This window comes from Aspergillus uvarum (assembly GCF_003184745.1).
Source record: "Aspergillus uvarum CBS 121591 unplaced genomic scaffold BO82scaffold_72, whole genome shotgun sequence".
In the NCBI taxonomy this organism is placed as follows: domain Eukaryota; kingdom Fungi; phylum Ascomycota; class Eurotiomycetes; order Eurotiales; family Aspergillaceae; genus Aspergillus; species Aspergillus uvarum.
In genome coordinates, this window is record NW_020291369.1 from 109,706 (window position 1) to 124,545 (window position 14,840).

The 14,840-nt window shown below is 48.5% G+C and overlaps 6 protein-coding genes across 6 annotated transcripts; 4 read left to right on the plus strand and 2 right to left on the minus strand.

Moving 5' to 3' along the window:
- The first annotated feature begins 5,217 nt into the window (after positions 1-5,217).
- Positions 5,218-5,948, plus strand: BO82DRAFT_188931 (uncharacterized protein). Its single transcript, XM_025630507.1, has one exon. It carries the CDS (start codon positions 5,401-5,403, stop codon positions 5,824-5,826), a length of 426 nt encoding a protein of 141 aa, XP_025487345.1. The 5' UTR covers positions 5,218-5,400; the 3' UTR covers positions 5,827-5,948.
- Positions 5,907-7,202, plus strand: BO82DRAFT_188917 (MYB DNA-binding domain protein). The gene is made up of 3 exons (XM_025630506.1): positions 5,907-5,935; positions 6,021-6,543; positions 6,628-7,202. The coding sequence occupies exons 2-3, from the start codon at positions 6,071-6,073 to the stop codon at positions 7,031-7,033; spliced, it is 879 nt and encodes a 292-aa protein (XP_025487346.1). The 5' UTR covers positions 5,907-5,935; positions 6,021-6,070; the 3' UTR covers positions 7,034-7,202.
- A 58-nt stretch (positions 7,203-7,260) lies between these two features.
- On the minus strand, positions 7,261-8,556 carry BO82DRAFT_188933 (tRNA (carboxymethyluridine(34)-5-O)-methyltransferase). Its single transcript, XM_025630508.1, has 3 exons — positions 8,267-8,556; positions 8,040-8,164; positions 7,261-7,854 (listed from the first exon to the last, which is right to left on the minus strand). Exons 1-3 carry the CDS (start codon positions 8,381-8,383, stop codon positions 7,371-7,373), a joined length of 726 nt encoding a protein of 241 aa, XP_025487347.1. The 5' UTR covers positions 8,384-8,556; the 3' UTR covers positions 7,261-7,370.
- An 808-nt stretch (positions 8,557-9,364) lies between these two features.
- On the plus strand, positions 9,365-10,513 carry BO82DRAFT_378278 (tubulin-folding cofactor B; the record flags this gene model as incomplete). Its single annotated transcript, XM_025637624.1, has 3 exons — positions 9,365-9,634; positions 9,873-10,092; positions 10,185-10,513. The coding sequence occupies 3 exons, from the start codon at positions 9,365-9,367 to the stop codon at positions 10,511-10,513; spliced, it is 819 nt and encodes a 272-aa protein (XP_025487348.1).
- Positions 10,514-10,533: 20 nt separating this feature from the next.
- Positions 10,534-13,188, minus strand: BO82DRAFT_320394 (Cupin domain protein). The gene is made up of 5 exons (XM_025632705.1): positions 12,929-13,188; positions 12,655-12,815; positions 11,397-12,593; positions 11,087-11,335; positions 10,534-11,031 (listed from the first exon to the last, which is right to left on the minus strand). Exons 1-5 carry the CDS (start codon positions 12,991-12,993, stop codon positions 10,814-10,816), a joined length of 1,890 nt encoding a protein of 629 aa, XP_025487349.1. The 5' UTR covers positions 12,994-13,188; the 3' UTR covers positions 10,534-10,813.
- A 154-nt stretch (positions 13,189-13,342) lies between these two features.
- BO82DRAFT_358547 (ribonuclease H2 catalytic subunit RNH201) lies at positions 13,343-14,832 on the plus strand. The gene has a single exon (XM_025636321.1). The coding sequence runs from the start codon at positions 13,504-13,506 to the stop codon at positions 14,566-14,568; it is 1,065 nt and encodes a 354-aa protein (XP_025487350.1). The 5' UTR covers positions 13,343-13,503; the 3' UTR covers positions 14,569-14,832.
- The last annotated feature ends 8 nt before the right edge of the window (positions 14,833-14,840 follow it).

Consider the following 14,840-nt stretch of genomic DNA (forward strand, 5'->3'; position numbering starts at 1 on the left):
TGGATACCCTTAATTATTTTTCTCGTTTTCGGAGAAGAATATATGGGTTTTCTGTTGGCAGTAAAATCGGACAAGGAGTACGGGAGGCGTCGTGAGGTCTAGGCCTACCTTATGGGTGCCACCCACCGCCATTTCCCCAGTCAGGCATAATAGGCGTTGCCTGGCTGCTACAAGCCGTACCATATGCACAAGGCGCGGGAATCAGACAGCAGGTAGGGGATTGAGTATTGCATCGTGTCAGGCTCAGCCTCGATCTCACAAAGTGTGTCGCCAGAGGATGGCTGATCCAGTAATGGCCCGTGGCCACGCATTAAACGTGCTATACGTACCCAATTGATTCTCTGAGATCAACAACTGAGCGGTGACTCGCTGCCTTCGTCATTCACAGCAGCTTGCCTGCATCATCTGTGTCACACTAAGTGAGAGTGTACTCGTGGTGTCCAACGCTCCAAATCATAGTTGTTGCTTCGCAGACACCTTTCCAGGATTGCCGAGAGACGGTTTAAACCAACTATAGGAGGAGCAGGATAATGAGGATTGGGCTCAAGTGAAAAGGGGAGCGTTAATGACCACAATGGTAACTCAAAAGCTGTCTAGCTGCATCACGGTCGTCTTGATCAATAGAAGATAGCTTCATAAGGTTGCTGTACTCTATCAGTGCTATGGTACACACAGGCAGCACCAATGAGGATAGGTGGCAGTACAAATGTGCTAGGGAAAGGATACTATCATAATGACCTGAGTATGTACATCTTATATAGTACGTCTCCTGGGAATCTATACAATATACGATGGATTCCTGTTTAGCAATGCCGGGCCTGGTCTAGTGAACAGAGGAGGGGGACAATGGAGTCGAGTCTCGCTTTCTCGCGGGCGGCTTTGAATAGCCAGCGCGTTTGCCATGTCACTGAGAACTCAGAACGAACTACACTAACTATTTACTAATGGCTTTGTCGGGCCCACTTAGCCTGGCAATCATGCCCAGATTGCTCAGCGCTGGGGAGGGGGATGTTCTCCCTCTCTCTCTCTCTTTCTCTCTTCCTTCTCTTCTGCACCTTCATTAGTTTTGGGCTTTTGGCCTTGGGGAAATACAAGACTATGAGTAGATATGCACAAGTGTAAGAGTGTAGAAGGAAAATTAGCATCTTCTTCTTGCCATTTCCGTTTTACTTTTTTCTCATTTTGATAAGGCGCCACCGTTTGACCCGACCCCACCGGTCCCTAGGTAATCTTGCAGACTTGTTGCAGGCGTGCAGGCTGGCGGGAAACCCCTTGTTCCCGCGGCCCCGTCGTTCGAAAGGCAATAATTAATCAATCAGTCTTCCTACCCTCTCGGGCTCTAGCGGGCCCTAGTTGGTGGCCCAGACACCACATTCCCATTGTCTTCCTTCCTTGTCGCTGTCTAGACAGCGTAGAGCTGTAGACTCATTAGTATCTAGATTGGCTCTTGGCTACCTATGCGGCCAATCAGTAATCCACTAGTCCACCATCTTAAAAGGGGAAAAATGTCACGAGATTGAGTAAATATACATAGGATGTGTATGTACAATATCTGTCTTCACATGGTCAAACAAAAAGTAATGGAGGGCCCCAACATCAGATCAATCTTCCCTTCTAGCGTGGTGGGGATATACTCAAGTGCACGTCAAGCGAACTACGCGTCTTGCGAACCTGCTGGTCTGGACACGGGTAGTTATTCTGTTTCTGATGGTCCAGGCCAAAGGATCTTCATGTTACAAATTTACTGAAGGGTGGTGAGTTTAATAAGTGGCTGAGTCGGTTGTATTTAGTACAGTACATGATCAGTTATACAGTGAGACCCATCATGTCCGACCTCTGAATCCCACCCGACCGCAAGGGGATCGATTCGATTGCAGCAGAAAGATGTAATCGGCAGAGCTTCCCAGACGTAAATCACTTTAAATTCAGCATATGTGCACACACAAATGAAATGCGCATCTGGCGGTTCTCAAGCCCTGCAGCAGGATTGGCCAGAGCATGTCAGCAAGAGGTATGGAGTAGCTAAACAACCAAGAGGAGCAAGCAATACAATACAGTAATTAGGGGTGGAGAAAGGAAAGCCAATGGCAATGATTGCCAGACGCTTTCCGATGGCATACAGTCAGGAGTAAGGTTTGTGTGTTGGCTAGAAGATTGGGAAAGCTACACAGTAGGTAAAAGCCGGATTCAGTAAATCAAAGGGACGTAACGAATTACCCACTGCTGAGATTACCTTGATTTGTATCACCCAGCGCATATATTGCGCATATACGCCGTAGTCTCCAGATCATGATTCATCGATTGCAATGACTTTGAAGGCTATGTACTATGTATGTTGAATGATCTGCTCTGGTTTTAGTGGTAAATGGGTTTGCTAGAGATAGATCTAGTACAGTACATACGGAGCCGATACCGGGCTAGGATCGCGAGAAGCAACAAAGCAATAATACACCACCGGGTCATATACAGTAGGAGGAAGAAACATTAAAACAGATCTGTAGAAAATTTCCGACCCACGCCGCTTCCTTGAGACAGGAAGTGAACATGAAACCCACTCATGGAACCCGGAAGTTAACCAACCCACTCCACATTCGCGGCAAGGCAAGTTGCCGCCATGTCACCGTTGGAAAGTGGATGTATCACTTCTTGTCGGGACTACACATGTTTCGAGTATCCTACGTAGCTGCAATATTATCCTTATTGTCATTATTTTCATGATTATTACCACTATTATGACTATACTATTATTATTATTATTATTATTATTATTATTATTATATTATAGACGATATTCGTTGGTACCCTCCGCCCAAAGCCAAGAAGTCTCATGTCCGAGTCCGGACACAATGGGACGGGAGAGGTCCACTCGCTTGGTTGACTCGATGAGATCTCAATCTTAGAGAGCTTGGATAAGGAGGACGACTGGTCACATCAGTTGCAGGTATGCTCTCTGCTTGCCTACTCTTTCCATACGTGTTACACGCCGGTTTTGTCCAGATAAGGTCGGTCAATTGAGAACTTTGGACTTGAAGTGCAGAAAGTAGACAGAGTGGTTGCTAAGGTAGGAACTTGAAGACCCCAGATCCCGGCTAGCGGCTGGTGAGTCAATATTCCTGAAATGATAATAGTATTACAGTATTTGATTCGAGTGGCTCACTCACAATATTGATCATTACCTGGGCCGATACTTTCCAATCAAGGCCTGGGGGTTGGGGCTCGTTCGCCATTGACAGATCCATCGCGACGGTCTGGTACCACCCGCGAGCCCATCAGACTTAGTCATTGGGTGGGTGGGAACACGGCACCGTTTGGTTCTCGGAAATTTACGTTTTGTCAATTGAGTAGGAGGAACCGAGCGAGGCGGCAACTTAGAAAGCAAGAAACAAGGGATCACACTGTAAATGACGGATGACAGCCTCAAAGCCTGAGTCGGAGAATTATCTGAACCTATCTCATGGAGAGGTAGGGTTTATCGCCAGTGCTTTGTTTGATTAGGTTGAAAGTTGACAGAACCCTATCTTCGTCAGTACAGTGCTCCACTGCTACATCTACTTTACACACCTACTGGTAGTCATTACATACTATTTACTATGAGTTAAGTACTACGTATGTCCTCGTTTGTAGAGTAGTACATATATAATCAGAATTATTAGACCTTCCGCCTGCACTTTTCCCACAGCAGAGACTGTTGACTCCGTTTCGGCCGAGGCTCTGGGAGACTAGTCGACTTGACGCCGTCGTTGTTACGCATCCTCCCCATTATTGCCCATATCGGCCCTTTGGTTGGAATGGAGCTCCTCAGACCATTTCCACCTCCCGGTTTAGGACGATGGCGTTCTCCACAAGGAGGAACCATGTTCTCTGGCTGTCTTGTTATTACTGCTTTTCATCTTGTTCGAATTTGGGATAACTCTGGTTAGCTCGCAGTCCTTCTTCGTCCTTATATTGCTTACTTCATTTAGTTGTTATTTCTTTTTATTTCATCTTATTTCTTTTTTCATTTTGAGGAGGGGGAATTTTTTTTTCTTTCTCCTCGAATTTTCCTTTCCCTGAATCACCCATCCATCCCTTTTGCTTTGCCTTCCCTGGTCTATGCACCACTCTCTCCATGTGTGGTCATTTACGGAGAAAGAACTTTCACTCGAAGTCTCATAACAGGATTTCCAATTGTCCAACACCAAGCCTTTGTGGCTTGGACTGTTCGTCACTCATATTGCCTTCGATGTTACCACCCTGCCCTTCCTGGTTCATCCTATCATCGCGCATACTTGTCTAGTGACGCGATACTAGTCTATCGCAGCTTAAGGAAGCAGAGATCGCTGGATATCCCGCATGTCCCGTCCGCGGCCTCGTCTTCTTTTCAAAAGCTCTCGCAACGGAAGATAGTGGGTACGAACTCCAGCAGCGAAGGGTCCTGGGATATTGTACTTATGGGCTACAGTTGTAGTTTGAATGAGTTTTTGTTTTACCGTCTAGACAATCACCTCACCAACAAACCAAGTCACTGTAATAATAACCAAGACCGAGGCTAGGCTCGAACGTTCCCGGCGAGGTTTGACCGCCAGGAAAGCATTCCATTCCAGTATAGTCTAGTATCCGCGGGTGGAACCGTTATTCTTATGATCGTTCCCTTTTCTTTTTGTATTGAATCAGTTTCATGGGTCCTCTGTTTCTCTCTCTCTCTCCCCCCTCTATCTGTCTTCCCGGTTTGGTAGTTTACTGCCAATACAATTCTCAGGAGATAATCGATTCCACGAAGGTACTCTCTCGACAACAGTATGTTCATAGTACACTGTTTGAGGTGATGAATGAGGAAACCCTAGGAACATTATTGGGTAGGTATGTACGTACATCAACTACAAGGCATGGTATCCGGCTGAAGTTCGTTTCACTGACGACTTCGTAGTCCAGATGAAATCGCAATGAAGTCAGTCAGTCAAAATTATCCTTCTACTATCGACCAGTGTATTGACTCACAAGGCTGGTATTAATTCTAACCTGTATACGGAGTAGATAGTTATTCTGTACATTCTGTACTAAAAGCTAGTGAAGTGACTTTGCTGGGAAATGAAAAATAACCATCTACCGAATACGAGTAAATCAATGTACTGTGTAGGATACCTAATTAATCTCAACGGTCAATCCATGCCTACCTAATCATATTAATGTGCTTCATTTATTAAACGGCTTCCCGAAAAAAAACAACCCCCCCCCCTCCCCCCCACCACAGGGCCCTGGCCTCGCCTCTTCAATTTTAGCTTCTGTCTCTTGTTCCCCATACCTATTGCCTGCTACCTTAGTATTAGCTACCACCAGCACTTTGCTACTCTATTACTGTTGAGCTTTTCATTTGCTGTCTCTTCCATCAGCTGTCAATGCCGATGATCTCGTTTCTTATGCATGTCTAGGCGTTTCCACTGTCGTGTCTGGCCTATTTTCCTTTCCTCTTGTCTGTCACTCCTGGTCTTCACGATTGATTTCAATGACTTTCATCTCCTGCCTCTGTCGTTTCTTCTTTCTTGCCGCCTGTATACTTTGTGCCTAGCCATCACCATCTCACTACCACATTTGTTGGTTTACTTGCCAGCCTGGCACAACTTCAGAAGGCTTCCCAAACGCCATTTGACATATCAAGTCACCGTCTGCTATCCCCGTCCCCAAACCACTTGTGCATCCTGCCCTTGTTGCTTTTCAGCCTCTCTTCCTCTACGGCTCACTCGTTGGACTGGTTCCTACCCGTCAGCTTCCTATATTCCGACTATCTTGGAAGCACCCGGGTTGCCACGAGCTTTTGCTCCTCGCACTGAAGATTTCTGGCTTCTGTGAACCGTCGCTATCCTCAAGGCTCAGAAATAAACACAGTCGTATCCTTGGATTGAGCTTATCCACCTTGTTCAAGGTCGTTCTTCTACATTCGCTGGAAATTTCACATCGCGTACGGTAACCCGTGGGAGTGCCAAAACAGCTCTCATTGTTTTGTCCCCTCTTCCGGCCTCGACTGCTCTTCTAAGCCATACTAGCAGCAGGTTCTTTACCCAAGAGCAGCAATCCGTCGGTGTTAATCGCGCATATGATTGCGTTACAAAACCAGGCCATCTTACCCTCCGCCAAAGTGGATATCTCACTGTTACTGAAACCCCACGATGAAGAAGAGACCGCCTCGGTGACGAGCGCACCCACATATGCAACGAACACGATATCTCAAGCTTCATTGGTCCCGTCTCTGCCCGTGGCGACACCATCTTCTATTCATTCAGCAACGGCCGTCCCGCCGCTCACCAAAGTTCCCTCCTCAGTCCCTGTCAAGCGTCTTCAACCAGCACATACGGCGGAGTCCCCTGCCAAGAAGCAGTCAAAATGGTCTCCCGAGGAAGATGCTCTTATCATCGAATTGCGAGGCAGTGGTATGAAATGGGAAGATATCAGCAAGCGCCTCCCGGGGCGAAGTGCTATCAGTTGCCGTCTTCACTATCAGAATTATCTGGAACGCAGAAGTGAATGGGACGAGGATAAGAAAAACAAGCTTGCACGACTATATGAAAGGTATGCTATTGTTGCCGGAAGCCATCCTCCAGATTCGTCAACTTGACTTGGTATGGTGGGTTCTGGTTGGCTGACTCAATCCAGGTTCAAAGCTGAGATGTGGTCGAAGGTCGCAGAGGAAATGGCGATTCCATGGCGGGCAGCGGAAGCCATGCATTGGCAACTGGGAGAGCAGGAGATGGCTCGTCGTGCCGGAGTTGTTCCTTTCTCGCTGTCAAGCACTGCAATCGATCCGCCTGCGCCCAGAGCACGCAGAGCCAGCACATCTTTGTCTCGGCCGAGGAAAGGATCGAGTTCACGTTCGATACACCATCCACCGCAGCTTCCATCCGTTGAGGAACTTACTGCTGGAGTACCCGCATTTGCGCCGCCTCCGCCTTTTTTGCCGCCCCGCGAAGCATATAGGATAAGCCGCCCTTTGGATCTGGGTGGTAGTCTAGGCGGCCCATTCGGACCGAATCTCGGTCTTCCTCCTCGAACCCTTCCCTAGGCAGGCCGGGGGAACGGTGACGATAAATATGTCTATTGATTTTCTCCATTGCGTCGTTACGAATTGCATAGCGCTGGTTGGAGGTATTGGTCGTTTCTTCAAGGGAGGCTTTTATCATAGATGTTCATCTTCGATATGTGCATAGGTGGACTTCGCATTGCCAATGCATCAGAGTTGCATTGCAGTGCGGTTTTGATTTGGCAGGGGAAAAGAGCAATGAAGGGTTGTTCATCATAGGGAACGGCCCTGGGAGGCTTCATCGCATGCCATGCCATGAGAATGTGATACAGCACTAGGGTTGGGCCTCAGAATAGTCCACCCGCCCTCTGCGCACATCCTATGATAAATTGGGACCTGGCCGCATCGCAATTGCCCACCAATTATCCTTTTCATACCCCGAATCCAGAACATAGCCACCTGCGTCACTGATGTCCTGCTCTAGTTCCGAGGCTTGGTAAAGGTGATAGTATCGGTGGAACACTTGGGGCTCACTGCCAGCAGACGCAGTTCCTTTCATGACCCAGGGAACCATTCTGTCCTGTTGATCGCCTTTGTCCCAACCACGACGACTATCTTTCTGCTCTAGAGCCCAGACATAGATGAGAGCTTTTCCGCCCGGCACTGTATCGGAGGCAGGCTTTAGGGTCCGCAATATCTCACGGATAGCACCGACTCTCCGTTCTGGAGTAGACAAGTGATGAATCACTGCGATCGAAATGGCGAAATCAAAGGAAGAATCGGGATGTGGAAGGCTGAGGATGTCGGCGACTACGGTCGAATGTGGCTGGTGAGCTTGGGCAATGCGGGCAAGGTTCACAGACCTGGTATACGCCGGATCAGTTTTGAGACCCAGCAGGATATGAGTATTCATGATCATCTCTGTTGAGATTTGGGATCATTCTTTGTGTGAGAGGCATGGCTGGTATGATCATGGAAAGGTGAGGGGTCAGGAAGAGGGGCAGCAGGGATTAGTCACAAGTATATAAAGATAAACATGATAACATACCGATCTGAAGCTACAATAAAAACATCCTTATTTACACTCAGGTTCTTTCCATTGCCGCACCCCACATCTAAGCCAATTGACCCGGGCCTCAATTCAGTAAGGAATTGTTTCACAATAGGCCAGGGCTGACATGGCCACAGTTAGTGACGAACATACATTGGGACGTGGGGTTGAAAGAGGCCGAGGGAGGAGGGGGGGGGGGTGTGTGAAGAGAAATAAGAAAATACCTTGTAGCGGGTAGATGAAAAATGATGTGCAATCTGTTGGTATACTTGATGCACATTCTCTTCTTCATAGACGTCTTCTTCTTGCTGGCTGGGGACAAGGGTATTGGAAGCCATCATGGTCTTCGAGATAAAGGCACAGAATATGGTGATGGTGGAATTGATAGCACTCTACTACAAGACCACTCAACCAATGTGGTGTAATAATATGCTGAGAAGAAGGAATGGATGTCCAGGTGAGAAGGAGAAAATACCCGAGATGTTAAGCAACTTTTTCAATAAATGAATGAATCACAAATAAGAGATTTCCCGAGAAGACAACTTCCAGCTACCTCAGCATGTATGTATCGTTGTGATTATCCAGTACCGTATGGTAACTTATTCATTCTTGTTTTAGCTTAATTTACAGTAATGGGGGTTTTCTGACTAACTATATTAGGCTAGCTACGCTGGTCAGGTGATAGTGACGAATATTCACACAGTAAATGGTTAGAGACACAAGTAGTGAACTACTCCAAATCATGCAACAGCATTGGCACAGCCAAGAAGCATCTACTGATACTACAAGTAACTGAACCGAGTAGTAGGAAGTATCCCTATCACTGGAACCCAGCTTTGAGTCTTGAACTGGCAGATTACTTGAAGTGTTGATTAAGCATGTGAGTATCAAGCTAACCAGAAATGGCGTCACTTAATCTGTCCCGTCTCTACCTCCCCAAGGTTGCTCCCTCAACATTCCCGCTTGCAAAAGTATCTACACCAATAGTTACTTGCATGTCTATATTATATGTATGTCCTTGTATGACAGCATTGCCTTCATACTTATTGGGAGTAATTTGGGCCATACAGGTGCATTGCAATCCCATCTCTTTCCTTCCCTTCCCCCCTCTCCCGTCCTCGGCCATCAAAAAGGAATCAGAACCAACCCACCTTAAGATTCTTGTGGTTCCACATTTACTTTCTGTCATATCACTTGTCAACTAACATACGGCGCAGACTTGATCTATTGTCTAGTCCACGGACTCTAAGTACTATTGACCCAGGGGAAAAGAACAACACGGCTATTGAAGTTATCCCGCCAAGCTGCGCAAACTAGCGGTCATGGCTTTCCAACCCACGCCTGCGGATATTTCTGTTGTCATTACTACGCCTGGCACAGGCTCCAGCGCCGAGCCACGCTTCTTGACGGAGCGCCGAGTCACTCCAACATGGACTGTCATGCAGCTGAAGACGAAGCTCGAGACCATGACTGGTGTTCCGCCCGGCTGCCAGCGTCTTCGCCTTAGGTCACCTGGGCGCCCCGATCAGTGGGTCGAAGATGACAATAGTATTATCGGTGATTGGGGGTTGATGAGAGGCTGCGAAATAGAGGTAAGATATACTTCTTGCATCCACTCTACAGGCTGATATGGGCTCTGATGAGCACGCCAATCGTCCGCCATCCTCATTGCAAGAATTCTCACCTGCTTCCCCTCTATACCTCCTTTCCACCTCTCAATTGCGCATTGTCTGAGAACCAACGACTGGGACACTCTTGAGGGCACTCCGAACCTGCTGTTTACACAGTCGTTCTCTTTGAATTATCTATTGATGAGTGAATTCGTTACAGGTCCATGATTCCCGCCCTCAGGCTTCGCGGCTTAACCTCACAGACCTGTCGTCCGTCGAGAAGTATATACTGCCGACATCCACATACGAAGCGCTCTCGAATTCTGTTTTGGCGTGGAAAAAGAATCAGAAGCTTGGTCGCTTCGATCCCAATACTGTAAGACCCGAAGAGGCGATGCGCAGCCAAGCTTTGAAAGACGTTGGAGAGGTTGAACAAAGAGGTGAGGACAATGAGGACCACAAGAAAGCAAACCGTCTTTCCTTGCCGACTTCGAAATATAAAACAAATCACTGATCAAAGCGTTCGTGGTAGGCATTGTCGTTAACAACCGAGCCATTGTCCTTCCCTCGTCGCCGCCACATGTTCGACGTGGCACAATTCGCTTTGTTGGGCCAGTTCCGACAATCCCTTTCCCTGGTGTGGATCTTGAACTAGTAGAAATCGACTCCGCAGATTTTCCAGTCTGGGTAGGAATTGAGCTCGACGAGCCACTGGGTAAGAACGACGGGAGTGTTGGCGGAAAGAGATACTTTGTATGCCCGAATAAGACAGGTGTCTTTGTCAAACCTGAGAAAGTGGAAGTAGGAGACTTCCCGCCCTTGGGTTTGGATGATATCGATGCCGAAATGGAGGAGATTTAATAGACGGTAAATTGGCATGGCCACTACATGAAACAACCTTGCACTAACTGATACATAAGACTCCAATGAAGCTTTTAATCGCAGCTTAATTCTTCTGGACTCACACGCCCCGGCGCCAAAGAAATGGAATATGTGGTGACGAACTATATCCTTATCATCCCAGCAGTTAAGTGACATACTTGCTAATTCAGAAGCCAACACTCCGGTGGAAAGGCGAGCAAAGCATAGTGCGGATAGGCGAGGAGTTGAACGGAGCAATCCTCAAGAGGTGAAGTAGAATGGTCATAGCACGCCGCTGACTCATTTCGCCTTGCGCCCGGGCCCGGTTTTCTGCTTGCCCCTGGGCCTACCTTTCCCTGTAGTCGTGGGGCGCCCTGTCGGTGTGCTCGAGTCAGCTTCCATAATACCGGCCTTTGTCGCAGAGTCAGGGGCAGAGTCGTCATTTTCAGGTAGACAGCCTTGTGTGAAAAATAACCGTGCATCCTTGTTGTGCGTATTCGCAAAGCTGTAATAATTGCCTAGGAAGTGTGTCAGTTTCTGATAGAAATTGGACGCAGTCTAGAAGCAACCGACCTCTGGGCACTTGAAATACACAGCCTTTGCCCGCACTGAACCGTACCCCTGAGACATCTACCTGCACGCGTCCATTGCAAATGTAGAAAACCATATGCATTTTCTTAGAGTTTTTGGGCTTTTTGACTCCGCCAGGCGGCAACTCAACGATCCCAGAACCCATGAAGGGAGAACTGATGAGTTTAGCGAATCGCCACGACGAGTCCTTAACACTTTTGGTCTCCATGCCAGACGGGGCATATGCGAGATCTACGTGTAGAGTCAGTTGATGTTGAACCGGACAAGACTGGGAAGAGTGCAGTGAACCCACCAACGATGTCCGACTCTGCTGCCGTCTGAGATTCTGAATCCCACATTCTGACATAACCATGCAGTATTCCACCTTTCTTTTCCCACGGGTCTAAATAAGCCGCATCCTCATCAGAGTCTTCATCTCTACTCTGTTTCGCTCGAGACTTTTTCGAAGGGCGGCGTTTGCCTGAGTGGGATTGTTCTGGCTCAAGCTCTTCTGTGCGAATGATCTCCTTAATGGTTGACAATGGAAATCTTTGACCTTCTACAGCCTCGCCGCCACCGTAAACACATCGCTCGTTTCTCCAGTAAGCGAGAGGTCTTACTGAGACGCGACCCGATCGGGTATGCGTAGCAGTGTCGTCTGACGGGGCTTCGCGCTTCAACACATACAAGCTCCGACCCTTCAACGGCCCCGTGCGATTAATATAGTTCTCCACCACTTGATCCAGCTCAGCGTCGCCAGATAAACTCGATCTTCGATTAGTCTGAGCATCCACTCTAGGTTTCTTTATCAGTCTCTGCTCAGTTAGATCATGAGCTGTGCTGTGCTGAGACTTGGCGGGCCTGCCAGGGCGCTTGCGCTTTTGTGCGGCATCTGCTTGTACTATATCAGAAAGATCACTAGCGTCCGGAATGTGCAACCTCTGTCTTGTGCCATCCACGTTCGCCATCAAGGAAGCCTTAGGTCGACCTTTCGTACGTGCTTTGGGAGCAAGAATGAATGGGGACTCGGGGCGTGACTCATCCAAACTCAAGTCGTCTATAGGGTCCTGCGTCAGAACGTCGTCGTCGGCAGGGATGCTTTCTACTGCATCATGCTCCTGTCCAAGCGCATCCGCATTTTCGTCACCACTTGACTGAACGCTAGTATCGCTATCAGAGTAGCCTTGATTTATGAGCTGTTGGGCGACCATCTCAGTCTTCTTGCTAATGCGCGCGCTGTGCAGGTGGTTCATAGACGGTGTCGCGTTCACGGAACGATTGGTCAGAGGGGAGATGTCACGCCATGAGTCGCTTTTTGCGATTCCCAACCCCTTTCCATCGGAAGGACTGGAGGAGAGGTGATTGTGCTGTGGACTCTGCGACGACCGCAGACCGGGCGTTCGCCGCGGGGATCCTGTGAGCCCAGTTTTCATAGGCGATCGTGCGACAGGGGGAGGTAGATAAGAGCCACGTCTGCTGTTTAAATAGTCCGCAGGGCCAGGTCCAGTTCCTACATGGATAAGTTCTTACGGTCAGCATGCTTGATGTAGGTGTATCAAGAGTCTACAAACCCTCATCCATGGACATGCCATCTGAGCCGACTGAAGCTTCATTCCGGATGCCAAACCCATTGTCTCTCGTCGGGGAGCTTTCGGGGGAGGAGAATATGCCATCAACTTCTTCCATGCCGAATTCATCACGCCTTCCTTCCTTGAGGATTATTCCTGTGCGCCTGTACCGCTCGCTCACATTAGCCATTAAAGCAGGAGGCAAGTCAAAATGATTGCTAACGGAGTAGAGAAAGAGGCAATGGGAAGCAAGCTTATTTCCAAGGTGCATATTTACCTTCCGGCTTTGCCAACGTTGGCGTAATCATAGTCGCGAGCTTTCGAGGGCCCCCGGGGAGCCATCACTGCGGAGCTTCGGAGCTGTATGCGGCGCTGTATGCGGCTAGAATAAGAACTGTGGCAGGATGAGAAGAATCCACGTCGATAGCTTCGGATGCGTACTTCGTGGTTGAGATTTACGCGGCACGAAACTCCTTGAGTACATGAAATGGGGCAACTCAGTTAAAAGATACTGCACTCTCGAGCGCGACAAGTCGTCCAAGTCGAAATGGCACTGACTGCTACGGTGGGGAGTTTGGGATTCATGGAGGCGGCGGCGAAAGTGACACGCGCTAGTCCTGAACTGTTTGGGACGCGTCCCCATGTTGCCGATTGATAGATATTCGGCTTCCTAGGATACCGCAGCAGCTCTTTCAATTTCATTCTCTTCCTTCATTCATTTATCCACTCAATTTTTCTTTCTTGCATCGGCTAGTCAGTCCTTAGACTTTACTGTGCTCTGGATGCTTCCTTATTTTGTCTCATCTAAAACCCGCGTCGCCTGGAATTGACTGACACCCCAGAACACAGAAGATGGGGGAATCCACTCAGGATGATGTCTGCGACCTATCTCCAAAAGCTTCCTCAACTTCGGCCTTCACAGGCTCCTTTATACCCCCCAGCATAGATCATACTAAGATGCTATCTGGCGACTCCTACTCCTACTTCTCACCACGCCCACTCTTCCTCGCTTCAACCAACTCGACTACCGGGGACGAACCATCACAAGACGACTATCTCGTCCTCGGTGTGGACGAAGCGGGGCGCGGCCCTGTCCTCGGCCCGATGGTTTACACTGCCTTCTACTTGCCGCGTCAGCTTCACCATTCCCTTCTTTCTCGAGAATACAGCTTCGATGATAGCAAAGTGCTTACGCCCGGGGTGCGCATGAACCTAATGAGACTGTTGTGCACTCCCGGCAATCGACTTTTTGAGTGTTGCGGATGGGCTACGAAGCTGCTATCAGCACGCGACATCTCATCAGGCATGATGCGACCTGGCGCTGGGTCTTACAATCTCAATGCTCAGGCAATGGATGCTACGGTCGAGATCATCCGAGGCATCATTGAGGAGAGAGGCATAAATGTGGGGGAGGTCTACATTGATACGATTGGAAATCCCGTGACATATCAACATAAGTTGGAGAAACTTTTCCCCTCCTTGAAGATAACAGTGGCCAAGAAGGCTGATTCCTTGTATCCCTGTGTCAGCGCCGCAAGTGTTGTAGCCAAAGTGACAAGGGACATTGCGTTGGAGCTAAGCCACAAAGAGGTCTCAAGAAGATGTGCTACTGAAGAGCCTTCTCGAAAGGCCACCATTCAAAGTTGGGGTAGCGGATATCCTTCGGACTCAAAATGTGTCGGCTGGCTTCGAAACAATATGGATCCTATCTTCGGGTGGGGAAACGAATGTCGATTCAGCTGGGGAACTGCGAAGGAGATGTTGGAGTTTAAGGGAGGGTCGAAAGTCGACTGGCCGGCGGAGGAAGACTATTCACAGCTAAGGGACTTCCTCTTAACATCTGCCGGTGCCAACACCGGATTATACCATGAAGTGCGAGAATGGTACGGGTCGAGGTCAACAGACATTCTTCTATGATATAACATTCAATGCCTCGGATCAGTGGAGGATTATGACGATAATGACAAATTCAATACCCGATTCACATACATCTTAATACGCCCAAAAGAGATCAGGTCCACAGAACGTTGATTGCAGACCTCAGATGTGGGGGGAAACCAGGTGAGATCGTGTCAGCAAGGGCAAGCGGATTGCGACCAGTCAGTCACAGAGCTGTCTTAGATGGATCGAAGCCATGGCAATAAGTAGTAGAAATCTAAATTGAGTTGCAATTGCAACTAGAGGAACGA

What these genes read in the sequence shown, in the direction of transcription:
- BO82DRAFT_188931 (XM_025630507.1), top strand. Translation starts at nt 5,401, where the DNA reads ATGTCTAGGCGTTTCCACTGTCGTGTCTGGCCTATTTTCCTTTCCTCT.
- BO82DRAFT_188917 (XM_025630506.1), top strand. Translation starts at nt 6,071, where the DNA reads ATGATTGCGTTACAAAACCAGGCCATCTTACCCTCCGCCAAAGTGGAT. An exon ending in CTTGCACGACTATATGAAAG is followed by an intron (nt 6,544 to 6,627) that starts GTATGCTATTGT and finishes GACTCAATCCAG; the next exon opens with GTTCAAAGCTGAGATGTGGT.
- BO82DRAFT_188933 (XM_025630508.1), bottom strand. Translation starts at nt 8,383, where the DNA reads ATGATGGCTTCCAATACCCTTGTCCCCAGCCAGCAAGAAGAAGACGTC. An exon ending in TTTCATCTACCCGCTACAAG is followed by an intron (nt 8,165 to 8,266) that starts GTATTTTCTTAT and finishes TGGCCATGTCAG; the next exon opens with CCCTGGCCTATTGTGAAACA. An exon ending in TTTATTGTAGCTTCAGATCG is followed by an intron (nt 7,855 to 8,039) that starts GTATGTTATCAT and finishes GGCGTATACCAG; the next exon opens with GTCTGTGAACCTTGCCCGCA.
- BO82DRAFT_320394 (XM_025632705.1), bottom strand. Translation starts at nt 12,993, where the DNA reads ATGGCTCCCCGGGGGCCCTCGAAAGCTCGCGACTATGATTACGCCAAC. An exon ending in AACGTTGGCAAAGCCGGAAG is followed by an intron (nt 12,816 to 12,928) that starts GTAAATATGCAC and finishes CGAGCGGTACAG; the next exon opens with GCGCACAGGAATAATCCTCA. An exon ending in AGCAGAGTCGGACATCGTTG is followed by an intron (nt 11,336 to 11,396) that starts GTGGGTTCACTG and finishes CTCTACACGTAG; the next exon opens with ATCTCGCATATGCCCCGTCT.
- BO82DRAFT_358547 (XM_025636321.1), top strand. Translation starts at nt 13,504, where the DNA reads ATGGGGGAATCCACTCAGGATGATGTCTGCGACCTATCTCCAAAAGCT.